We start from the raw sequence: 25566 nt of genomic DNA, 5'->3' as shown, positions 1-25566 counted from the left end.
CCTTCCTCTCCAGGACTGCCTGGAGCTGCTCGCCATCCAAGTTAACCGTCAGCCAGGCCGCCAGATTGCGTCCCATGCTCTGGGCAGAAGCAAAGCTGTGGGGTGTCCCTGGGACCCACTGTCCCCTGTGTGGCCCAGGCACAGCCCCCTCCTCACCTGGAAGTCCCTGTGCCATCTATGGAGAAGGGCAGGCCCCAGTGCTTGAGGCTGGGCATGGTGTGGGTATAAGAGGCTGGCATGGAGCTGGCGGCTCAGGGACTCAGGGGTCAGGCCCTCCAGGCTAAGGGCAGCATCTAGCTGACCCCTCGCGTTCCCAAGGGACAGGCGTGCTGAGCAGTTGGAAGCCACGTGGGTGAGAAAAAGGAGTGTCCCGGCCTTAGAGGGGAGTTCTGGGGAAAGAGGCCAGCGGGCAGGGGTAGGCAAAGCCCCAGAGACCACTCAGCCCGCTCCACCCCATTGAGTCAGGTGGGAACATAACAGGGGACTGGCCAGCCCACCTGCTCTCCGGAGGGTCCCCTGAGCCCCCCAGCTCCAGGTCTCACTGCCCACAATACACCAGGTTAAACCATACGAAACTGTCCACGTTTCACAGAGGTGGAGATTTCATCTAGTCCAAACTCACAGCACAATCACCACAGGTAGCAAGCGGTAGAACCCATGTCCCCTCAGGATTTCCAGCTCCCGAGGACAGGGCCCAAATCTCAGAGGGAAACGGGGGGTCTGGTGCTGTGTCCTCCCCTGCTGCACCAGGCCCCTCCAGGCCTGAAGGGAACATCTCTGAGAAGCCCAAGCAGGGGCTGGTGGGCGTCCTTGGGGTACTGACTAGACCCGGCATCCGCACTGCAGGGAACGGGTTGGGGTGGGGAGGCCAGATTGGGGGAGGCAGGCAGGGGGAGGCAGGTGAGAGGAGGCATGTGGAGGGGGAGGCAGATGGAGAGGGAGGGGGGAGAGGGGAGAGGGAGGGAAGAGAGGCAGGGAGGAAGAGAAGGGTAGAGGAAGGGAGAAGGGGGAGCAGAGGGAAGGAAGGAGGAGGGGAGGGAGGAGGGAGGAGAGGGGAGATGAGGGAGGGAGGAGGGGGGAGGGGAGGGAGAGGGGTAGAATAAGGGAGAGGAGGGGGGAGAGTGAGAGGTGTTGGGGGGAGAGGAAGGGACGGAGAGACGAGGGGCTTGGTGGCAGCTGCCATCACCATCTCCTTTGAAGCATGTCAATACCGTTAACACTTGGTGTCCTGAACCTGCATGTTCTGGCTGAATCACAACCCAGGGAAGAAGTTGCAGGTAGGCAGGGGAAGCCAGCAGGGAAAAGAAACAGCTGGAATGTGAATTAGGGGGCTGGAGTCTCATTTATCCCCCTCTCCCTTGGCCCCAGACGTAGGAGTCTTGGAGGAAGCAGCTGTTCTGCCTGGACCGCTCATCCTACCTGCATCACTCAGTGTGCTGATATTGTCAGGCCACCTGCAAGCTGGCTGTGCCCAGGGCCCCAGCAGCACAGAGTCAGGCTGCCCGCGTGGGCCCGGATGCTGGCCTGGGCCCTCAGGTTCCCCCTCTGGGCCTGCAGCCGGCCCTTCAGCTGGAGCTCTGCGGGCAAGGCCTGGCTGCTGTTCTGGGCGAGGACACAGCTCACACTGCGCACACTGGTGCCGTTCCCTGCCTTCTCATGCTTGTCCCGCAGGAGGAAACCCAGCACAGCTGAGTCAGTGGTGGCTCTGAGGATGCCTGCAGAGGATGGGAGAGAACAGAGCAGGGGGTGGCTCAGGGAACCAAGCTGCTTTGGAGAGGAGGGAAAAGAATTTCGGGGTAGGAAGATGCTAGATTCATGATGTCACACTTTAACTCATGTCAGAAATGTCACATTTGTAGGCTGGGCGCGGTGGCTCATACCTGTAATCCCAGCACTTTGGGAGGCCAAGGTGGGTGGAACATGAGGTAAAGAAAACGAGACCATCCTGGCCAACATGGTGAAACCTCGCCTCTACTAAAATACAAAAATCAGCTGGGCGTGGTGGCACACACCTGTAGTCCCAGCTACTTGGGAGGCTGAGGCAGGAGAATCGCTTGAACCCAGGAGGCAGAGGTTGCAATGAGCTGATATTGTGCTCCTGCACTCCAGCCTGGGTGAGACAGCGATACTCCCTCTCAAAAAAAAAAAAAAGAAAGAAATGGCACATTTGTGAAATCCATCAAATTATAGCAGCTCCCGCACAGGATACTATGAAAATCAAGCAAGCTAAATTGCAAAATAATACAGAAAATCTGAATAGCTCTATATTTATATATACTCCAAAAAAATTCCACAACCTCCAGATGTCTTCACTGGTAGAGCGTCACCAGTCTGGTGGCGATCTTAGGGAACATCACCACCAATCTCATACAAACTCTTTCAGAAAAGAAAAAAGAACAGATTCATCAACTTGGTTTATGAAATCAGCATAAACCTCATACCAAATCTGACAGGAGCTTTGCAAAAAAGGAAAATTACAACCCAACAGTGCTGTGAACCCAGATATCAATTTTTTTTTTTTTTTTTTTTTTTTTTTGAGATGGAGTCCTGCTCTGTTGCCAGACTGGAGTAGTGGTGCAATCTCAGCTCACTGCAACCTCTGCCTCCTGGGTTCAAGTGATTCTCCTGCCTCAGCCTCCAGAGTAGCTGGGACTATAGGCACCCACCACCACACCCAGCTAATTTTTGTATTTCTAGTAGAGATGAAGTTTCCCCATGTTGGCCAAGATGGTCTCAATCTCCTGACCTCACGATCCACCTGTCTCGGCCTCCCAAAGTGCTGGGATTACAGGTGTGAGCTACCGCATCCGGCCCATAGATACCAACTTTCTAAACAAAGTATTAGGAAACCAAATTCAATTACATGTAGAAAGAAAAATACTTAGGAAAAAATGGAGGGAATCCCTCTAAAGCAAGGTTGGTTTCACACTGAAGACCAATTTAATTCACTCTATTAACAAAATGAAAGTGGAAAACCATATGAATGTGTACTAGATTCAGAAAAGGCATTTGACTACATCCAACACCCATTCTTAAGAATTAATAAAAACTGGCCAGGCATGGTGGCTCATGCTTATAATCCCAGCACTTTGCAGGGCTAAGGCAGGCAGATCACTTGAGGCCAGAAGTTTGAGACCAGCCTGGCCAACATGGTGAAACTCTGTCTCTCGTACCACTACAAAAATTAGCCAAGTGTGGTGGCATGTGCCTGTAATGCCAGCTACTCGGGAGGCTAAAGCAGGAGGAGAATCACTTGAATCCAGGAGGTGGAGGCTGCAGGTTACAGTGAGCTCAGATTGCACCACTGCACTTCAGCCTGGGAGACAGAGCAGGACTGTCTCTAAAAAACAAACAAAAACTCTGCAATCTGGCCGGGCACGGTGGCTCAAGCCTGTAATCCCAGCACTTTGGGAGGCCGAGGCGGGTGGATCACGAGGTCAAGAGTTCGAGACCGTCCTGGCCAACATGGTGAAACCCCGTCTCTACTAAAAATACTAAAAATTAGCTGGGCATGGTTGTGTGTGTCTGTAATCCCAGCTACTCAGGAGGCTGAGGCAGGAGAATTGCCTGAACCCAGGAGGCGGAGGTTGCAGTGAGCCAAGAACGTGCCATTGCACTCCAGCCTGGGCAACAAGAGCACAACTCCGTCTCAAAAAAAAAAAAAACTGCAATCTGATAAAGAACATCTATGCAAAACCAATAGCAAACATTAAAATTATTTGTGGAAATTTTGAACATTTTCCTTGTAAGACTAAGAACAAGGTGAGAATTTTTGTTCTTAGCATTTTTATTCATATTATACTGTAGTTCTTATTCACTGCAATAAGAAAAAAACAAAACTTCAGTGACACAAAAATATCAGACCAGGCATGGGGACTCATGCCTATAATCCCAGCACTTTAGGAGGTTGAGGTAAGAGGATTGTTTAAACTTGGGCATTCTAGACCAGCCTGGGCAACAAACGGAAACCATGCCTCTAAAAAAAAAAAATTATCTGGGCATGGTGGCATGCATCTGTAGTCCCAGCTACTTGGGAGACTGAGGCAGGAGGATTGCTTGAGCCCAGGAGTTTGAGGCTACAGTGAGCCATGATCATGCCACCACATCTCAATCTGGGTGACGAAAGGAGGCCCCATCTCAAAAAAAAAAAAAAAAAAAAAAAAGGTATAAAAATCAAAATGGAAGAAAACATTCTATTCCAGAATGCATAAAAAGTAGCTACGACTTAATAAAAGACAGCTTTTAAAATGGGAAAAAAAAATTGACCTGTCTCAAAAGAAGCCACATGAATAAATAACATACATGAAAATGTGATCAACATCATTCATCAACAAAAAAATGCAAATTAAAGCCACAAAGAGAGACCACTAGACATTTAAATGGTTATTTCTTTGAGACAGGGTCTCACTCTGTTGGCCAGGCTGGAATGCAGTGACGCAATCATGGCTTGCTGCAACCTCAACCTTCCAGGCTCAAGTGATTCTCCCACCCCAGTCTCCATGTAGCTGGGACTACAGGAATGTACCACCATATCCCGCTAATTTCCAAAATTTTTGTAGGACAGAGTCTGCTTATGTTGCCCAGGTTGATCTCAAACTCCTAGCCTCAAGCAATCCACCCTCCTCAGCCTCCCCAAGTGCTGGGATTACAGGTTTGAGCTACTGCTCCCAGCCGAGATTTGCACATTTCATTGCATGTAAATTTACATGACCAGAAGAAAGAAGTAAGGGAGGGAGACTAAGAGAGGAGGAGAACTGTAAGCAAATACTGAACTTTAGTTCATGTGCGCGCTAATCCATTTAGGGGTAAGGTGTTCTGATGTCTACAACTCACTCTGAAAAGCATCAGTAAGAACACAGATGGATGTTTTACAGGACAGGGGTCTGGATGCAGACACCAAGAGAGGCTTCCTGGATCTCGTGCAAGAAAGAATTCAGGGTGGGTCCGTGCTGCAAAGCAAAAGCAAGTTTATTAAGAAAGGAATAATGGCTACTCAAGACACAGCAGCCCCCAGGGCTGCTAGTTGCCTATTTTTATGGCTATTTCTTGATTATATACACTAAACAAGGGTGGGTTATTCATGACCCCCGCTTTGTGTTTTTTATTTATTTTATTTGAGATTGTTTCACTCTTGTTGCTGTTATATGTAAATTTTTGGTGCCACAAAAGTAGCAGCACTGGAACATAAATTTCCTCAGCAAGGCCATTTACCTTTTTTTTCTTCTTGAGACAGAGCCTCACTCCGTTGCCCACGCTGGAGTGCAATGGTGTGGTCTCAGCTCACTGCAATCTCTGCCTCCTGGGTTCAAGTGATTCTCCAGCCTCAGCTTCCTAAGTAGCTGGGATTACAGGTGTCCACAACCATGCCCAGCTAATTTTTGTATTTTTAGGAGAAGACAGGGTTTCACCGTGTTGGCCAAGATGATCTCAAATTCCTGACCTCATGATCCAGCCACCTCGGCTTCCCAAAGTGCTGGAATTACAGGCGTGAGCTACCACACCTGGTCAAGGCAATTTACTTCTATAGAAGGGTGCAGCTTACAGATGGAACATTGGCAAGCACATAGCTGGACAAGGGAGAGAAAGGGGTTCTTATTCCTGACACAGGTAGCCCCTACTGCTGTTTCGTTCTCCTATTCACTAGGGTTAGACTGCACAGTCTAAGCTAATTCCAACTGGCTATTTTAAAGAGAGCAGGGGTATGAGCCGGAGTGGTGGGGTGGGAAGTTTGGCAGGAAGGACAGTTATGGAACAGTTCAGAGCAGGTGACCAGGGGTGACTCAGGTCAAAGCAGTGACCAGAACAGGAGACCAGAGCAGGTGACTGGGATGAGTCAGGATGGAGCAGAGGATGGGGAACAGATGTGGACTACTGATTAGAACTGGTGGAAAAGGTTGTTTACTGAAACTACAAGGAAGTTAAACTTTAAAATGGAGAATTAACGAATAAGAGAGCTGAACATACTCACACACTGATTCTTTGAAGAGAAACTTGGAGTTCACTGTATCTAACACTGCCCAGGCTGGAGTGCAGTGGCGTGATCTTGGCTCACTGCAACCTCTGCCTCCCAGGTTTAAGCAAGTCTCCTGCCTCAGCTTCCTGAGTATTCAGGATTACAGGCATGCACAACCACGTCCAGCTAATTTTTTGTATTTTTAGTAGAGACAGGGTTTCTCCATATTGGCCAGGCTGGTCTTGAACTCCTGACCTCAGGTAATACAACTGCCTCAACCTCCCAAAGTGCTGATATCACAGGCGTGAGCCACTGTACCTGGCCCATGCCTCCCCTTTTTTAGACTATATAGGGTAACTTCCTGATGTTGCCATGGCATCTGTAAACTGTCATGGTGCTGATGGGAGAGTAGTAATGAGGAAGACCAGAGGACACTCTAGTCACCATCTTGGTTTTTGGTGGGATTTAGCCGGCTTCTTTACTGCAACCTGTTTTATCAGCAAGGTCTTTATGACCTGTATCTTGTGCCAACCTCCTATCTCATCCTGGGATTTAGAATGCCTTAACTTCTGGGAATGCATGTTAGATGTAGTGAACTCCAAGTTTCTCTTTAAAGAATCGGTATGTCAGTATGTTCAGCTCTCTTGTTCTTTAATTCTCCAGTTTAAAGTTTAACTTCCTGGTTCTCTTCACCCCCTTGCCTCTAGTTTCAGTAAACAACTTTCCCACCAGTTCTAATCAGTAGTTCACATCTGTTCCCCTGGTCACCTGCTCTAACCAGTCCGGTAACCATCCTTCCTACCAAACTGCCCACTCCACCACTCCAGCTGGTACCCCTGCTCTCTTTAAAATAGCCAATCAGAATTAGCTTAGACTCTGCTGTCTAATCCTAGCCAATAGGAGAATGATATAGCAGTAGGGGCAACCTCCGTCATGATTAAGAACCCCTTCCCCTCCCTTGTCCACATGTGTGCACTCACTATTGCTCCATCTGTGAGCCGAATCTTCTATAGAAGTAAATTGCCTTGCTGAGAAAATTTATATTTGAGTGCTAATTCTTTTATGGCACTGAAAATTCATACATAACATGCAGCCCAGTAGTTCTCAGCTTCTTTTTACCCAGCTCCCATTCAAGATGGGGTTGCTCTGGTTTACACACCTCTGATGGGTGGATAGTGCATAGGGGATAAATAAAATAAAGCAAAATACAAACAATTATAATAGTTAGGTGGGGGGGGGGGGCACATGGGTGTTTGCCATACAATTTGACTTTTCTCTATGCTGAGGCAGAGTGGGAGGGAGAGGAGCCATCTTGCAGGTACTCCCAGGGGGTAAATCTAGGAAAATTGGGCACTGAAACAAATCATGATCATCATGGATTACAGAATAAAACAGGAATCTATCAGTCCATACTGAGGTTAAGAGAGGAAGGAAAGGGGGAAGGTGATACGGTTTGGACCTGTGTCCCCAACAACTCCATTTGAATTGTAATCCCCAGTGTGGGAGGTGGGGCCTGGTGGGAGGTGGCTGGATCACTGGGAGTGGATTTCTCAGAAACAGTTTAGCAGCATCCCCTCAGTACTGTCCTTGTGACAGTGAGATCTGGTTGTTTAAATGCATGTAACAGCACACCCCTTTCTCTTAATCCTGCTCTGGCCTGTGACGTGCTGACAGCCCACCCACATCAAGAAGCAGATGCGCCATGCTTCCAGTACAGCCTGAAGAACTCTGAGCCAATGTCTTTATAAATGATCCAGTCTCAGGTATGTTATAGCATTGCAAGTACAGACTAAGACAGAAGGGAAGGAAGGGCAGAGGGAGTGAGCAAGGAAAGCATTCTACCCTGAGCAATACATTATTATTTTTTTTTTGAGACACTCACTCTATCTCCCAGTCTGAAGTGCAGTGGTGCGATCTTGGCTCACTGCAACCTCCACCTCCCATGTTCGAGCGATTCTCATGCCTCAGCCCCCTGAGTAGCTGGGACTACAGGCATGTACCACCACGCCTGGCAAATTTTTATATTTTCAGTAGCAACAGGGTTTCACCATGTTGGCCAGGCTGGTCCTTAACTCCTGGCCTCAAGTGATCCTCCTGCCTCAGCCTCCTGAAGTGCTGAGATTATAGACATGAGCCACCACACCTGGCCTCCAAGCAATAATTTTTTTTTTTAATTAGAAAAATCCCCATTTAGCAATCATCATAGCAGTAACAGACTCAGACCAGCATCATCAGTGGATGCTAAACCTAGGAGGTTCACAATTCGATGAGAGCACAGAATACTTACATGACTTCCAAGTATCTCACCACAATTACTTATTAATTACAAAGGAAACAACTAAGAGCTTTACAGCCAAGAAACCTGGCAGACCCTACCTTAATCAAGAGATCAAAGCTAATGTCACCAATGCTGTACAAGTGGACAGCAGGTACCACCTGACAGGAGGCTGCCTCACTTCTGTGGTGTCCTACCAATAGGCTTCCTTGAACGCAGGCATCAGGAAGCATCACTTAAACCCAGATGGAGGCTGTTTCACAACATGACTGCCCCGTACCCTGCAAAATGTAAATATCCGCCAGGCGTGGTGGCTCACATCTGTAATCCCAGCACTCTGGGAGCTGAGGCAAATGGATCACTTCAGGCTAGCAGTTTGAGACCAGCCGGGTCAACATGGTAAAACACCATTCTCTATTAAAAATACAAAAAAAAAGTAGCCAGGTGTGATGCTGTGTTCCTGTAATCCCAGCTCCTTGGGAAGCTGAGACAGCAGAATCACTTGAACCTGAGAGGCGGAGGTTGCCATGACCTTAGATCGCTCCATACCACTCCAGCCTGGTGGATAAGAGCAAACTCTCTCATAAAACAAAAAAAAGAAAGAATTATCATGCCTGCAACCTAGGAAAATACAAGTCAGGAATAAAACAATAAATAGAGTATACATACATGTACATATAGAGAGAATATGAATATGAGAACGATAAATGAAATGTAAAATGTTAGCAACTGATTAATCTGGGCAAAGGACCTGTGGGATTCTTTGTACTATTCTTGCAATTTTTCTACAAGTCTAGTGTTACACCAAAATAAAAAGTTTTCTAAAAAAAAAATGCCTGGAAACCCTGCACCCAACTCTCCCTCCTGGAGATACACAATGTCCATTAGCATGTTAAAGGCTCTGACAAGTCCTGCATAAGGAATCCTATTCAGTTTTTAGTTAGCAGATTTTCTTTGTCAGAATGCATATTCATTTCTCACAAAGAAGAATCATCTATACCCCTTTATCTAAAACTATGTATATGCCAGTGTGAGATGCTGGAATTGGAGCATCAGCGGACTTGGGTGGACTGAATCTACTCTGTAGTTCCACAGAAAGTGCTTGCCTCTGCCCCATGGCATTCCCCAGGCCCTCACCCTCTCAGAGTGTCTCCTCCTGCTTCAGCCTTCCTGTGAGTGTCAGGAGGTGGGGCATCGCTGCCCAGCCAGCCACCATGTGCCAGGTTTGGCTCTGTAAGGTCAGGACCTGGCCTCCCCTCCTTTCCTCAGATGTCTTGAGGAGCAGCTGTGCCGTGTTCTGGTCCAGTAGTGCCTTGGAAAACAGCCAAATCCTAGGCAGCGAAGTAAGGGGGTTAAGATCAGGCTTTGTAGTCAGGCAAACCTGGGTTCCAAATAACAGGATAATCTGGGACAAGGATATCACCTCTCTGAGCATCAGCTGCTTCTTCTGTAGAGTGGGGAATAAAGTGGACATACTGATACTGAGCGTTTTTTGGAGGGTGGGGAAAATTCTCGCCCAGGCTGGAGTGCAGTGGCACCATCTCGGCTCACTGCAACTTCCACCTCCGAGGCTCAAGGGATTCTCCTGTCTCAGCCTTCCGAGTAGCTGGGATTACAGGCCCCTGCCACCACACCTGGCTAATTTTTGTGTTTTTAGTAGGGTTTCAGCATATTGGCCAGGCTTGTCTTGAATTCCTGACCTGAGGAGACGGGTGTCCTTACCCGCGGGAAGTGGGCGAGACTTCCCTCCCGGGCCGCATGCGGGGAGAGGCTGCCCCCTCCCCTTTTCCTGCCCAGTCGCGGGGCCCAAGTCTTCCTTCTTCGTCCGAAAGGAGGGGAGGGGGGACTCGCTGCTACAAGCCTCGCCCCCTGTGCCACTCAGCCCCGCCCCGCCGCGTCCGGTCGCCGGTCCCCCGGGTCATCTGCGGGCGGGGTCCCCTCTCCCTCCCCCATGTCTCGTGTCCCCGGGGCCTCAGTCTCCCAAAGTGCTGGGACTACAGGAATGAGCCACTGTGCCTGGCCTGGAACTGAAATTGATATTGACACTAACAGGTACTCACCCAGGTGTGACAGAGTGTGTTTCCACCTATGGCCACCTCTTCCCACACACACTCCTGCAGTGTGACTTTGCCACTCCTACATTAAGATGTAAGATCTATTTCCTCTCCCTTTGAATCGGGACTAGCCTTGCGACCTGTGTTTTGGTCAATAGAATGTGGCAGAAGTGACACTGTAGAACTTTCAACGTTGGGCCCTAAGATCTACAAATTTCACCTTCCACAGGAACGCCTCCTCTTGGAACCCAGACACCTGGTAGGAAGTCTGGCCAACCTGAGACTACCATCATGTGAGGAAGCCCAAGCAGCCACTTGAAAAGAGAGAAGGGGGTTACACATGGAAAAGCACCAAGGTGCCAGATACGGGAAGGAAGCTCCCACTCTGTCCACAGCCCATGCACACATCTGGCTGGTAACTGACTCAGCTGAAGGCTAATGTCAGTGAAGAGTCCCAGAGAATGACCCCTGCTGATGCCACATAGAGCAGAACCGCTTAAGCCTTGTGGAAATTTCTGGCTCACAAAATGGTGGCACACAAAATGGTTGTTCTTTCATCTCTAGCCTTTGGGGTAGCTCACTGTGCAGCAATATCTAACCAGCACACTTCTGCCATGCACTGTGCACTTTAGACGCACTGACTCCTTACAAAAGCCCTGTGAGTTTTGAGAATATTATGATCCCCAATATACAGATGAGGAAACAGGTAGACAGACAGTAACATGCCCAAAGCTCAAATAAGCAGTTAGCAGTGCCTAACACACAGGGCTGTTTAGAATTAAATGAACTGGCATACAAGATGCCTACTCCTGGGTCATAACGAGTGATTGATATATGTGAGAAAAGGAACAGACTCATGAAGATTGATGTTAAACTGGCTGGAAAATTGGGGCAGGGGACACAGTTCCTGTCATCACACAGTGAATTCCTTTTGTGACACCATGAGAGAGATTTCCCGTGAGCTTCACCACTAGGAACAAGATGAGCCGTGCGTTTTTTGGTACACAGCTATGGAGTGTGTGTGTGCACTTCCTGAGGGCCACTGCAAGTACTACTACTTGTTGGTTTCTCTCTTTGCATTGGCTGCTAGGAAATTCAGAGCCAAATCTTCAGCTGAGCTCTAAAAACCAAAGAGGAACTCATGGCATCCATTTTGTTTGCTGATATTACTTTGAGTATCTTCCCAATTTTTCTATTTTTCTTTTCCCTTCCTCTGGCTTCCTCATGTTATCTTTTTAAAATCTAGAACAAGGGCTGGCAAACTACAGCTTGTGGACCAAAACTGGCCCACCACTTGTTTTTATAAATAAAGTTTTATTGGAACACAGTCATGCACATTATTTATGAATTGTCTATGACACTCTTGTGCCGCAACAGCAGGGTTGCATAGTTGCAACGGAGACCATATGGTCCACAAAGCTGAAAATATTTGCCATCTGACCTTTTACTGAAAGTCAGCCAACTCCTGACCTAGAACAAGGTACACTTTAATAATCTGCCTCAAATCCTTTTCAGACTGGGGATAAGGATGGGCAGTTGGACAGGTAAGTGGACAAACAGCTGTGGTGGCAATTCTGAGAACAAAGTTATCTAAGACCATGTCCACAGCCCAGGGGCTCCTTAAATCCATGCCAAAGCTGGAATAAACCTGGGATTGCAAAGGACTTTTTTTTTTTTTTTTTTTTTGAGACAGAGTTTTGCTCTTTTTGCCCAGGCTTAAATGCAAAGACACAATCTTGGCTCAGTGCAACCTCTGTCTCCTGAGCAGCAGGGATTACAGGCCTGCACCATCACACTTGACTAATTTTGTATTTTTAGTAGAGACGGGGTTTCTCCATGTTGATCTGGAACTCCTGACCTCTCCAGGCTGGTCTGGAACTCCTGACCTCAGGTGATCAGCCTGCCTCAGCCTCTCGAAGTGCTGGGATTACAGGTATGAGCCACCATGCCCACCTTACAGAGGAAATATTTAATGGAGACCCAGTTTGTACCAGAATGTGCAGTACTCAAAACAGCAGCATAATGTAGTGATGGAATAGGAAATACATGCTTGGTCTCTGCCCCAATCCTTGACAGAGCTCTGAATCCCTTGGAAGTAGGAAGTTCCTTTTGCTGATAGCAGCATCTTTGGTTCTAATGAGGTGACTCTTGGTGGGTTCCTCTATAGGACTGCTCAACAGAAAGACCAAGCCATAATTACAGCTTGCAACTTTCATCCTCCGAGAAGAGGAGAGCAGCTGGAGATTGGGTTGATAGGCCGTCAGACCCACATGATGAAGCCACCATAGAAATCCCTGAACCATGGGACTCACAGACAGCTTCTGGGCTGAACACACAGAGGATGTTGAGCCCAGAGAGGGCAGGGAAGCCCAGCACCCCTTCCCCCATACCTTCCCCTATGTGTCTCTTCCATCTGGCCATTCTCCAATCATAGCCTCTATAAGCAATGAGTAAATATAAATAAAAGGTTTCCCTGAGTTCTGTGAGACATTTTTGCAAATGATCAGACAGAAGACGGGAGAAGGTCATGGGGATCTCCAAGTTATAGCCAGTTGGTCAGGAGGCAGGGGAGAGCTCAGAAGCAAAGGGTAGACAGAAAGGGTCCATAGGAACCTGAGTGTGGGGGAGGATCCCCTCCTCCAGGAAGCCCTCCTGAGCCCCTCCAGTTCTTGAGCACTCACCAAGCACAGTGGGCAGCCGAACCTAGGTTCTTCCATTGTGATGGAAGCAGTCATAGTAGATAAGATGAAGAATTGTAATAATCTACAAGTAATAATGTGTAATGATGTGTAAAAGGCGGCTCATGCCTGTAGTCCTGGCATGTTAGGAGGCTAAGGCAGGAAAACTGCTTCAGGCCAGGAGTTCAAGACCAGCCTGGGCAACATAGCAAGATCCTGTTCCTACAAAAAAAAAAAGCACAAAAATTTAGCCAGGTGTGACAGCGAACCTGTAGATCCAGCCTGTAGATCTAGCAAGGCTGAGGGGAATGGTGTCTAAGCTGTGGGCAGTCTTGCACACTTAACCTGAGGGGGCTGATGCCATCTCCAGGTATACAGGGTCAGAACTCAGTTAATTTGTAGGGCAACCAGTTAGTGTCCACCAGAGAACTGCTTGATAGGGAAAAAGACCCCCTGTCCCTGGTCGCAGAAGCATCGTGTCTGAGCATTGAGAGGACAGTAGCAGGAAAGAATTTGGCATTTCCATTGACACCTGCAGCAAAGACGGTAGCTACTGAGCATGCCCACTGGCCCTGGCTTGGAACTCACCTGCAGTTCTCAGTTCATCCACCCAAAGAAGCAGAGGGAGAAACTGAGGCATGGAAGGGAGAGTGGTCCCAGAGGCAGCAGTGGCAGAGCCAGGACTTGAACCCAAGTGGTCAGCCCCGGACCCCAGGCTCCTGAGCACCCCACCATACTGGACACATCAGTACGTAAATATATACTCAGACATGAGACCAGAGGGAGACGCACATTCTTTGGGGTCACTAGTGATTTTGTTTCATTCATTTTTAGATTATTACTATTATAACTATTCTAGAAACAGGCTCATTTCACTGTGCCGCCCAGGCTGGACTGCAATGGTACAATCACAGCTCACTGCAGCCTCCAATTCAGAAGCTCAAGCAATCCTCTCACTTCAGCCTCCCAAGTAGCTGGGATTACAGGTGCATGCCACCACATCTGGCTACTTTAAAAAAAAAAAAATTGTACAGATGGGGTCTCACTATATTGTCCAAGCTGGTCTTGAATTCCTGAGCTCAAGCAATCTTCCCACTTCAGCCTCATGAGTAGCTGGGACTACAGGTGCACCCCACCACGTGTGGCTTTTTTTTTTTTAATTTTTTGTAGGGATGGGGTCTTGTGATGCTGCATAAGCTGCTCTTGAACTCCTGAACTCAAGCAATCCTCCTGCCTTAGCTTCCCAAAACCCTGGGGCGTGACTCATGGTGCCATGCCCTTACGCATCATCATTTAAGCCATCTACAATAAACACTCTCATAATACAAAAAAGAAAGAAAGGGTAAAAGTGGAAAACTGAATGCCACCTGTTTTTGAAGCGCTCAGTGGCACCGATGGGGCTGATTTGGGTGTGGCCTCAGCGGGACAGAGAGGGGCCTCTGAGTGAGGGTTTCCCATGCCCGGGACACGCGCCTTTTGCTCTGTGGTCTCCCTGCCTTGTCACAGGCCACTTGGGGACTGTTACCTTGCTGGGCTGATCTTTCCAGACAGCTGAAGACGAACAGCCCCGGGGACACTGAGGACAGCCTGGTGGAGAAGGACACTCACGCCCCAGCCCCAGCTGCTCCTTCAAGCGTCCTGGCTGGCGTCGACCTCCAGCAGAACCAGCTCCTGGCCAGACATTTGCACAGATAGGGACCCGTTGAGGCTGTGCACTCTGTAGTGCCCGGCAGCTGCCTGCTCCTGCAGGGAGGCAGGGGAAGGACAGGAAGGGTCTGTGGGATCCTGGGTGTGGGGGAGGGCTCTGCCTTCTCCTCCAGGAAGCCCTTCTGGGCCACTCCAGCTTTGAGCACTCACCAACCATGGTAGACAGCACACAATCAGGAAGAGAGACAGACAGGGAGGAAGCAGGAGATAGCATACCCCAACCCCAGCTCCTGGCCCAGGAGTACAGTCTCATCTTGACCTTTCCACCACATGTGAAATGGGAGTTCTTATTGTGAAATGGGGAAACCGAGGCTCTGAGAGGGTCACATAGGCCACCTGAGTCTGCCTAGCTCTAAAACTTGTGCTGCTGCCTGAAGGAGGCTGGTGGGGGAAGCAGAGGACATCTTCGCAACTCCGCCACAGAAAAGGAGGCCCCCATAGACTGCCTGCCAGGAACCAGAGGACCCAGAACTTCTGGGGTTCAAAGGGCATAGCATCTGAGTAGCCGAGTGATCAGGCTGGAGTGAACACGTGGCTGGGCCCAACAAGGGTATTGAGGGGAGCAGTGGGAGGTGAGAGCAGAGAGGCCCAAGGCTCCACCAGCTCTGCAAGACCCGAGTTCCTCCCTTTCCTGATCTGGGCCTCAGTCGCCCCATCTGCAAAGTGGGTTTAGCCCTGTGGTTCTCAGTCCAGCCTGTGCATTACAATCACATGGAAAGCTTCCCCCCCCCCCTTAATTTTGTGAGATGGAGTCTCACTGTGTTACCCAGACTGGAGTATAGTGGTGCAATCTCGGCTCACTGCAACCTCCACCTCCTAAGTTCAAGCGATTCTCTTGCCTCAGCCTCTTGAGTAGCTGGGATTACAGACACCTGCCACAATGTCCAGCTACTTTTTTTCTATTTTTAGTAGAGATGGGTTTACTGTGTTCCCCAAGCTGGCCTCAAACTCCTGACCTCAGGTGGTCTGCCTGCCTCGGCCTCCCAAAGTGCTGGGATCACAGGGGTGAGCCACCATGCCCAGCCTGGAAAGCTTTCTTAAAGAATGCCTGGTGCCTCCATAGATGAACTAATAAATAAAATATGATTCATCCACACAATGAAATATTATCCAGTGCTAATATGAAATGAGCAATTAAGCTGAAAATGACATAAAGGAGGCCAAGCATGGTGACTCATGCCTGGAATCCCAGCACTTCGGGAGGCCAAGGTGGAAGGATCACCTGAGGTCAGGAGTTCGAGTCAGGCCTGACCAACATGGAGAAACCTCACCTCTACTAAAAATGCAAAAATTAGTCAGGCCTAGTGGTACATGCCTGTAATCCCAGCTACTGAGGAGGCTGAGGCAGGAGAATCTCTTGAACCCAGGAAGCAGAGGCTGTAGCGAGCCAAGATCACGCCATTGCACTCCAGCCAGGGCAAAAAGAGCAAAACTCCATGTTTAAAAAAAAAAAAAAAAAAGGACATCAAGGACACTTAAATGTGTATTACCAAGTGAAAGAAGCCCATCTGAAAAGGCTGCACACCGTATTTCCAACTCTGTGACATTCTGGAAAAGGCAGAATCACAGAGAGTGAAAAGATCAGTGGTTGCCGGAGGGTGGAGTGCAGGAGGGATGAAAAGGTAGAGCCCAGAGGACTTGTTTAGGGCAGGGAAGCTGCTCTGAATGACGCTGTAATGGCAGATCCACGACACTATATGCATCTGTCAAACCCTAGACTGGCAGGGCATGACGACTCACACCTGTAATCCCGGCACTTTGGAGACCAAGGCAGGACGACTGCTGGAGGCCAGGAATTTGAGACCAGCCTGAGCGACAGAGCAAGACACCCTATCTCTACACTGAAACCTTAGCTGAGCATGGCGGTGTGCACCTGTAGTCCCAGCTACTCAGAAGGCTGTGGTGAAAGGATGGCTGGAGTCTGGGAGGTGGACTCTGCGGTGAGACATGGTCATGCCACTGCACTCTAGCCTGGGTGACAGAGCAAGACCCTGTCTTAAACATTAAAATTAAAATGGTCAGGCACGGTGGCACATGCCTATAATCCCAGCACTTTAGGAGGCTGAGGCAGGCAGATCACCTGAGGTCAGGAGTTGAGACCAGCGTGGCCAACGTGGCGAACTCTGTCTCTACTAAAAGCACAAAAATCAGCCGGGTGTGGTGGCAGACGCCTGTAATCCCAGCTACTCCTGAGGCAGGAGAATCGCTTGAACTTGGGAGGCAGAGGTTGCAGTGAGCCAAGATTGTGCTACCACACTCCAGCCTGGGCGACAGAGCCAGACTCCATCTAAAAAACAAAACAAAACAAAAACAATTAAAATTAATCTTTGAGCCAGATGCAGTGGCTCATGCCTGCAATCCCAGCACTTTGGGAGTCTGAGGCGGGTGGATCACTTGAGGTCAACAGGAGCTCAAGATCAGCCTGGCCAACGTGGTGAAATCCTATCTCTACTAAAACTACAAAAAATCAGCCAGGCATGGTAGCACACGCTTGTAATCCCAGCTACTTGGGAGACTGAGGCACGAGAATCACTTGAACCCGGGAGGCGGAGGTTGCAGTGAGCCAAGATTGTACCACCACACTCCAGCCTGTGCGACAGAGTGAGACTCTGTCTCAAAACAAAAAAAAAATAATGTTTGAACCCATTAGATGACCCAGCATCCAAGCTTCCAGGGGAACCCACCCTCACTCCCCAATGAGTTTGGGGAATCGCATGAGCTCTGAAGCCAGATGCCTGGGTTCCCAACCAAAATCTTCCACTCACGAGCTCCATGATCTTGGGCAAGTCATGCCACCTGTCTAAATCTCAGAGTCACACCCACAAAATGGTACCACAGTGCTCTACACCCCACACAACAGCATCAAGAGGTGTTCACAAGATAATCCACAAAGAGGGTTTAGAACAGAGCCTGCCATGCAATCACTCCACAGACGTCAGCTCCTGGAACCAATGGTTCATATGATGGCGTTTCCTCCAATCTAAGATGCCAGCAGTGCTCAGCTGGGCCGTGATCTTAGGGAATACCACAAAAGCAAAAGGTTGCTAGTGAAATGGTGACCTGTGTCCATGTGTAGATACATCCTAACTTCAGGGACATCAACCTGTGAAAGCTTGTGCCTCTGAGAATAAGCAGATCCCTCCATTCACAGCCGTTCTTCAGCTCCATTCAATTTCCTAAAACCCAACACACAGGGAACGCACAGCAGGTGTTTGAAAAATGCTGTCAAGGCTGGATGCAGTAGCTCATGCCTGTAATCCCAGTACCTTGGGAGACTGAGGGAGGAGGATCACATGTGGCCAGGAGTTCAAGACCAGCCTGGGCAACATAGTGAGACCCCGTCTCCGCCAAAAAAAGAAAAAATACAAAAACTAGCCAGGTGTTGTGACACATGCCTCTGGTCCCAGCTACTTAGGAAACTGATGTAGGAGGATCACTTGACCCCAGGCGGTCAAGGCTGAAGTGAGCTGTGATTATGCCACTGCACTCCAGCCCAGGAAACAGTGAGATCCTGTCTCAAAATAAATTTATCTTGAAATTTCTCAGGCTAGGTAAAGTGGCTAATGCCTGTGATCTCAGCACTTTGGAAGGTCGCAGCAGGAAAACAGCTTGAGGCCAAGAGTTTAAAACCAGCCTGGGCAACATAGTGAGACCCCACCTGTAATTAATTTTTTTTATTGCTATCAAATTAATGGTCTGCCCCATACCTCCTAAGGGCCTCATCCCTGTCGGGATTTCCTATTTATACCTCCATGCCCCTGAATTAGCCACTACCTAATTCCTGTGCAAACACCCCACACACCCTGCTCAACGAAGCCGCAAACTAACCTGGATGTCTTTCTCCACCTTTTTACTTTGACACTGGGCAAAATACCCTGAGTCAATAAAGCCCTCTTGAAGCATTACGTGGCTTCTCCCAAACCTAATACAGGGCAGAGTTTGGAGGAAAATTCTGGTTCTGTCCATTTTCAAGAGTGAAATGTGATCCTTCATCCCCACCCACTGGGGGCTGAAAACACTTGGCGCCTGGACAATGACTTCCAAATGATGGATTTGGACACCTCCCTGCCATCTGTTCTTGGTTCTGCGGAGGCTGTTTGGCTAAGCACAACACTGCCGGTGCAGCCTCCCTCCCTCGGGCCCTCCTCCTGCCTGCCTTCTGCCCGTCGCCCAGCAGCCCGGCTGCTCACAGACAACCCTTAGCAGCCAAGTCATGGTCATCCCCGAGGGAGCAACATCCATACCTGGAAGTTTGGAGAAAATGTTGGTCTGTGGGGATGTCCGAGTTGGAAGAAAAATGCAAAGTCGGAGTCAGATCTGTTCAGCTGGACCGAGACCTGTTGCAGCGAGAGTTGGAAAAGTGTCACAGGGAACAGAGGGAGATGCAGAGCCCCAGGAGATGGCTGCTGGCCAAATGCATCCCAGAATATGCCCAAAGCTCAAGCCAGAAACACCTGTCTTCCCTCAATGTTCCTCAGCCCTAAATCTTACTCAGGCTGCACTCCTGAAAAAGGATGCTTAGAAAGTGAAGCCCTGGATAGGGGGGCTGGGAAGACCACTCTAGGACCCCCTATTCTCTGCCATGGTGCCTGTTCATGCCTCCTACAGCCACGCCACCTTCTCCTTGACCCTGACCACAAACCAGGCACTGTGCTACCAGGTTCACAATGACCGTCTCATTTAATCCTCAACACTGCTTTGCTGGGTTGGTGTTACCATCCCATTTCCCAGATAGCAAAACTGAGGCTCAGTGGTGTCTGGCATCTCAAGGTTATATAGCTCGTTAACAGTGAAACTGGGAAATCAACTTATCTAACACTAAAAGTCCACTAAATTTAAAGCTCCTCAGAGATGGGAACAGAGATGGGGACAGAGTCACCCTTGCACCCCCCCAATGCACATCACATAGCCTGGCACACGGCAGAGACACAACCCATCCATGATGAATGAATGGACATAACACATACGTGGATGAACAAATGAACAGCCATGAATGAGTAAATATACCTACAATGGCTGCTATATATTTACAAAACTGCACTTCCTTTTCTTCCTGGACATACAGCTAAAACTACATTTCCCAGCCTCCCTTACAGCTAGGTGGGGTCATGTGATGAGAACCCAGGCAGGAATGACCAGCCTTTCGGCTTGCAGGTCTGACCCATAAAAACCTCCTGCCTAATTCTCCACTGACTCTCCATCTGTCATCTAGAACAGAGCCACAAGGTGGAGGAGGCCTGAATCCCGAGAGACTGCATGGAGCAGAGCCATGCTGAGCTGAGACATGAATACTGGTCTTTCACAATGAGGCAAACATTTGTTTACAATAGCCAATGCATCCTGACTAATCACACACACACTGCCAAAATAAGGAGTGTGCTGTCGGCTTCCCAGAGTCATGTCTCCTGCCACCTCCTGAGACATTCCATACAGGGCACCTTCACTAAAGGTTATTAAAAATTGCCTCCCTAGGCAAGGGAGTAGAATTCAGCATCCTGGCCTGGGATGTGACATTGTGGTTGATGGCAGTTCGAGCATCCACGCCAAAATTGAATGTTCCTTGGGGACTCTGTCTAAAGATGATGCCCCCATCCAAGCTCAGGGCCTGCGGGAAGCTCAGCTGGAAAGAAACAGACAACACCCTTTACTTCCGCTAACTGCCAAGCTCTGTGTGGAAGTCACAAACCACTGTCTGCCCAAGCTGGGGACCTGTGCCTGGTAGGAATGGGCCAAGTCCAGGGCTAGGCTGGGCCAGCTTTCCCCGTGCTGAGATCTGTCATGATGCAAACCCTTTAAGTGCAGGACAACTTTCCAGTTGACTTTCAAAGTGGCTTCGACCTCCCCTTTCTTAGCCTAGGTGAGTGAGAACCAGAGGCACTGAGAGAGGTCCTGTCCCATCTCCAGGTGCCTGCAGAAGCCACCCCGGGAACACAGTGGTCAGAAGAAAGTGGTCCCAAGATTGGTGGGCTACGGAGCAGTCTACAGTCTTCCACTTATAGGGCAGGAAGTGGGGACGGGTACACGGGAATGATGAATTCCAATGCCTACAGGTAAGATTAGCAAGGTGGGCTTGAGGGAACAAATGTGAATACCTGCGTCTTCTTCAAAGAAAGTGCCCTGGGAGTAGTCTGTTTTGTTCACTGCCCTATTCCTAACACTTAGCACAGGTCCTGGCATGTAGTAGGTGCTCAATAAACATTTGGGCAAATGCAGAATCCCTAGTTACAGCCTGAAACCCCAAGGTCAAAGCTGTGCTAGAGTGAAAGAATGTGTAATTCTTTGCAGAGCTGGCAGAACAACACTCATTCCATGATGACATCCATGTCCTCATCACTGAGACCCATAAATATGTGACCTTTCATGGCAAAGGAGACTTTGCAGTGTGATTGGATTGAGAATCTTGAGATGGAGAGATTATCCAGGTGGCCCTAAAGTCATCACAAGGGTCCTATGAGAGGGAGGCAGGAGGCTGAGTCACAGACTTGAAGGTGGAAGAAGGGGCCATGACCCAAGGCATGCAGGCAGCTTGTAGATGCTGGAAAAGGAAAGAAAATGGACTCTCCCCTGGAGCTTCCAGAAAGAACACAGCCCTACTAACACCTTGATTTTAGCCACGTGAGATCCATTCTGAGCTCCAAAACTGCAAAAAAATCTGTGATGTTTTAAGCCACTAAGATTGCAGCCATTTGTTACGGTAACCGTAGCAAATACACAATTGCTCCATCATTTATTCACTCAACAACCATTTACTTTCTGCCACAGGCCAAGTACACAGTACACGTTGCCATCTTTCCTACCTGTATTGACTGAGCAGTTAAAAATGCCTGCTAAGGAGCTTTATCATTGTTGTGCACCTTTAAATCGATGCTCAGCTTCACGTTAGAACCAAGACGGAGGAAGAGGAATAAGGGTCCAAGGGGACCAAGAAAAATGCGAAATGAGAAAAATGTTCGTCATTAAACACACACAGCTTTGTTTTGTTTTTTTGAGACAGTCTCACTCTGTCGCCCAGGCTGGAGTGCAGCGGCATGATCTTGGCTCACTGCAACCTCCGCCTCCCGAGTTCAAGTAATTCTCCTGCCTCAGACTCCTGAGTAGCTGGGATAACAGGTGCATACTACCACACCCAGTTTTTTTTTTTTTTTTTTTTGGTATTTAATAGAGATGGTTTTTCACCATATTGGTCATGCTGCTCTCGAACTCCTGACCTCAAACAATCCACCTGCTTCAGCTTCCCAAAGTGCTGATATTACAGGCATGAGCCACCACACCCAGCCTAGACATGGTTTCAAAAAGAGCAGAGAGGCGGGGTGCAGTGGCTCACGCCTGTAATCCCAGCACTTTGGGAGGCCGAGGTGGGCGGGTCACAATGTCAAGAGATTGAGACCATCCTGACCAATGTGTGAAACCCCGTCTCTACTAAAAAATACAAAAATTAGCCAGGCGTGGTGGTGTGCGCCTGTAGTCCCAGTTACTTGGAAGGCTGAGGCGCAAGAATCACCTGAACTGGCAGGCAGAGGTGGCAGTGAGCCGAGATTGTTCCACTGCACTCAGCCTGGTGTCAGAGCAAGACTGCGTCTTAAAAAAAAAAAAAGAAAGAAAGGAAAAAAAAAAAGAGAGAGAGAGCGCAGAGAGCCAAATTATATGAAATGAAAGGACTGTCATTTACTCCGTCTCTTGGTGTGAGCTGAGATTTGAAGCCTGGTATGGTCACATCTTCTGATTTTTTTCTTAGAAACAGCAGAAATCTGAATTTCACTCAAAATCTTCTGATTTTCAAAGGCAGCAATTAATTTCCTTAAAAAAATTTTAAATGCTAAGCAGACCAAACCAAACCCATCTGCAGGTCAAATTTGGCCCACAGCACCGGCTCTGCAATCTCTGGCATAAGAAACAGCAAACACCATCGGGAAGCACTTTGCAAGTGTCTGAGGCTGTCATCCTGCCATTCATTTTCCCCTAGAAGCTCCAAGAACTGCAATACCTCACCCCTGGGGAGACATGGAGACGTGTACATACACACACACACACACACACACACACACACACACACACACAGCGCCTCGTTTGACTGATGGTGAAGGGAGCCCCAGAAGGGTGGGTCTCAATGCACAACACGTGCCTGGTTCACCCTCCGTCCCAGGGGCTGGGGTGCATCTTGCAAGAGACAAACGGCCAAGCATGGTAGCTCACACCTGTCATCCCAGCACTTTGGGAGGCTGCAGTGGGTGGATCACCTGAGGTCAGGAGCTTGCGATCAGCCTCACTAAAACTGAAAAACCCCATCTCTACTAAAAGTACAACAATTAGTTTTTTTGTGGTGGTGGGTGCCTGTAATCCCAGTTACTCAGGAGGCTGAGGTAGGAGAATCACTTAAACCGAGGAGGTGGAGGTTACAGTGAACTGAGATCACGCAGCTGCACTCCAGCCTGGGCAACAGAGGGAGACTTGGTCTTAAAAAAAAAAAAAAAAAAAAAAAAAAAAAAAAAAAAAAAAAAGAATAGGAGGGGTCTGCGCATGAACCCAGGAGGTAGAGGGTTACAGGGAGCTGAGATTTAATCACTGCACTCCAGATTCCAGCCTGGGCAATAGAGGGAGACTCTGTCTCAAACAAACAAACAAAAAGAGAGAAAAACAATGACTATCTTCCTTGGGGGCTTAGCACAGAGTAGACGCTCCATAAATGCTTGCTGAAAAATACGGTGATCTCCCAGAGTATAGACGCCTCCTAGAGGTGGTCAGGAGGAAGCCTCAGACAGGGGTGTAGTAGGCATTTCACAACACTCCATCGTAACCCTTACAGCCCCTGCAGAAGAGGTGAGCACTGCTGCTCCCATTCTGCAGACAAGGAAACTGAGGTCCAGAGACACGACATGATTTGCCAAGGACACACAGGCAAAAACGAGTTTCACCCCTAGAGAGCCAAAATGTCAAGACCCTCATCCAGGTGCGGCGACTCTTACCTGTAATCGCAGCACGTTTTTTATTTTTTGAGACCAAGTTTCTCTCTGTCCCCCAGACTGGAGGGCAGTGGTGCGATCTCAGCTCACTGCAACCTCCACCTCTTGGGTTCAAGTGATTCTTGTGCCTCAGCCTCCCAAGTAGCTGGGATTATAGGCACCTGCCACCATGCCCAGCCAATTTTTGTAGTTTTTTTTTTTTTTTTAGCAGAGATGGGTTTCACTATGTGGGCCAGGCTGGTCTCGAACTCCTGACCTCCAGTGATCTACCCTCATTGGCCTCCGAAATTGCTGGGATTACAGGCATGAGCCACCATGCCTGGCCTAATCCCAGCACTTTGGAAGGTGAGGCAGGAGGATCCCTTAAATCTAAGAACTCAAGACCAGGCTGGGAAACACAGAGAGATCTCCATCTCTACAAAACATTTTTAAAATGAGCTGGGCATGGTGGTGCACACCTGTGGTCTCAGCTACTCAGGAGGCTGATGTGGGAGGATCACTTGAGGCCAGGAGGTCAAAGCTGCAGTGAGTGAGCCATGATCGCACCCTGGACTCCAGCCTGGGTGACAGAGCAATACCCTGTCTCAAAAAAGACCCTCTAACTCAGAGGTCAGCAGCTAAGGCCCCTGGTCCAAATGTGGTGTGTTTTAGTAAGTCAAGTCCTGTTAGGACGCAGCCACGCCCATTCATTACGTAGTCATTACATACTGTCCACGGTTCTCTCGAACTGCAATGGCAGAGTGGAGTCAACAAGGCCTGAACCGTGTGCCCATGAAGCCTGAACTAGTTACTACCTGGTTCTTTCCAGAAAAGTTTGGTGACCTCTACTCTGGGTCCTGGCATGCAGAGGGTGTTAAATAGCATCATGGCAGCAACCATTTTCATTGAGCACCTACTGTGTACCAAGTCCTGTAGCTACAGTGGTAAATAAAGTACTCATGGAGATCATGAGTTTTCCAGAGTAATAGAGGAGCCAGTGACTGATGAATCACACAAAAATAGAACTGGGGGCCAGGTACAGTGGCTCACACCTGTAATCCCAGCATTTTCGTGGCCAAGATGGGAGGATCACTTAGAGTCCAGGAGTTCAAGACCAGCCTGGGCAACATAGCAAAGCTCTGTCTCTACTAAAAAAATTTAAAAAGGCAGGTGTGGTGGTGGTGTGTGCCTGTGGTCCCAGCTACTCGGGAGGCTGAGGTGGGAAGATTACTTGAGCCTAGGAGGTCAAGGCTATAGTGAGCCAAGATTGTGCCACTGCACTCCAGCCTGGGTGACAGAGTGAGACTTTGTCTAAGGAAGGAAGGAGGGAAGGAGGAAGGAAGGAGGGAAGGAGGGAGGGAGGAAGGAAGGAAGGAAAGGAAGGAAGGAAGGAGGGAGGGAGGGAGGAAGGAGGGAGGGAGGGAGGAAGGGAGGGAGGGAGGGAGGGAAGGAGGGAGGGAGGGAGGAAGGAGGGAGGGAGGGAAGAGGGAAGGAGGGAAGGAGGGAAGGAGGAGGGAGGGAGGGAGGAGGGGAGGAGGGAAGGAGGGGAGGAGGGAAGGAGGGGAGGAGGGAAGGAGGGAAGGAGGGAAGGAGGGAAGGAGGGAAGGAGGGAAGGAGAGAAGGAGGGAAGGAGAGAAGGAGAGAAGGAGGGAGGGAGGGAGGGAGGGAGGGAGAGAAGGAGAGAAGGAGAGAAGGAGGGAGGGAGGGAGGGAGGGAGGGAAGGAGGGAAGGAGAGAAGGAGAGAAGGAGAGAAGGAGAGAGGGAGGGAGGGAGGGAGGGAGAGAAGGAGAGAAGGAGAGAAGGAGGGAGGGAGGGAAGGAGGGAAGGAGGGAAGGAGAGAAGGAGAGAAGGAGGGAAGGAGAGAAGGAGGGGGGGAGGGAGGGAGGGAAGGAGGGAAGGAGAGAAGGAGAGAAGGAGAGAGGGAGGGAGGGAAGGTGAGATGGGGGGGGGGGAGAGAAGG

At 49.2% G+C, this 25566-nt stretch overlaps 1 protein-coding gene and 2 long non-coding RNA genes across 4 annotated transcripts in view; 2 read left to right on the top strand and 1 right to left on the bottom strand.

Moving 5' to 3' along the window:
- The window catches only part of LOC120360777 (uncharacterized), a 67465-nt gene extending 48472 nt beyond the window's left edge, over positions 1 to 18993 (top strand). Inside the window, exons 2-4 of one of the 2 annotated variants that reach the window (XR_012518572.1) lie at positions 7628 to 7716; positions 10512 to 10638; positions 12450 to 18993. This is a non-coding gene — a long non-coding RNA (uncharacterized LOC120360777). Of the gene's footprint in view, positions 1 to 7627; positions 7717 to 10511; positions 11610 to 12449 lie in introns of those variants that run through there. The other variant, XR_005577198.2, reaches the window with a different exon arrangement.
- LOC141585184 (uncharacterized) lies at positions 1087 to 19041 on the bottom strand. Its single transcript, XR_012518573.1, has 4 exons — positions 18912 to 19041; positions 9366 to 9559; positions 4834 to 4949; positions 1087 to 1715 (listed from the first exon to the last, which is right to left on the bottom strand). It is a non-coding gene; the product is annotated as an uncharacterized LOC141585184 (long non-coding RNA).
- A 208-nt stretch (positions 19042 to 19249) lies between these two features.
- Positions 19250 to 25566, top strand: part of LOC141585226 (uncharacterized) — a 27862-nt gene continuing 21545 nt past the window's right edge. The window contains exons 1-2 of the mRNA XM_074403483.1: positions 19250 to 19327; positions 20572 to 20717. Of these exons, the coding sequence (XP_074259584.1) occupies positions 19250 to 19327; positions 20572 to 20717 (224 nt within the window). The remainder of the gene's footprint in view (positions 19328 to 20571; positions 20718 to 25566) is intronic.

Source organism: Saimiri boliviensis, chromosome 7 (genome assembly GCF_048565385.1).
Source record: "Saimiri boliviensis isolate mSaiBol1 chromosome 7, mSaiBol1.pri, whole genome shotgun sequence".
Classification (NCBI taxonomy): domain Eukaryota; kingdom Metazoa; phylum Chordata; class Mammalia; order Primates; family Cebidae; genus Saimiri; species Saimiri boliviensis.
This window is presented reverse-complemented; position numbering and strand designations above follow the sequence as displayed.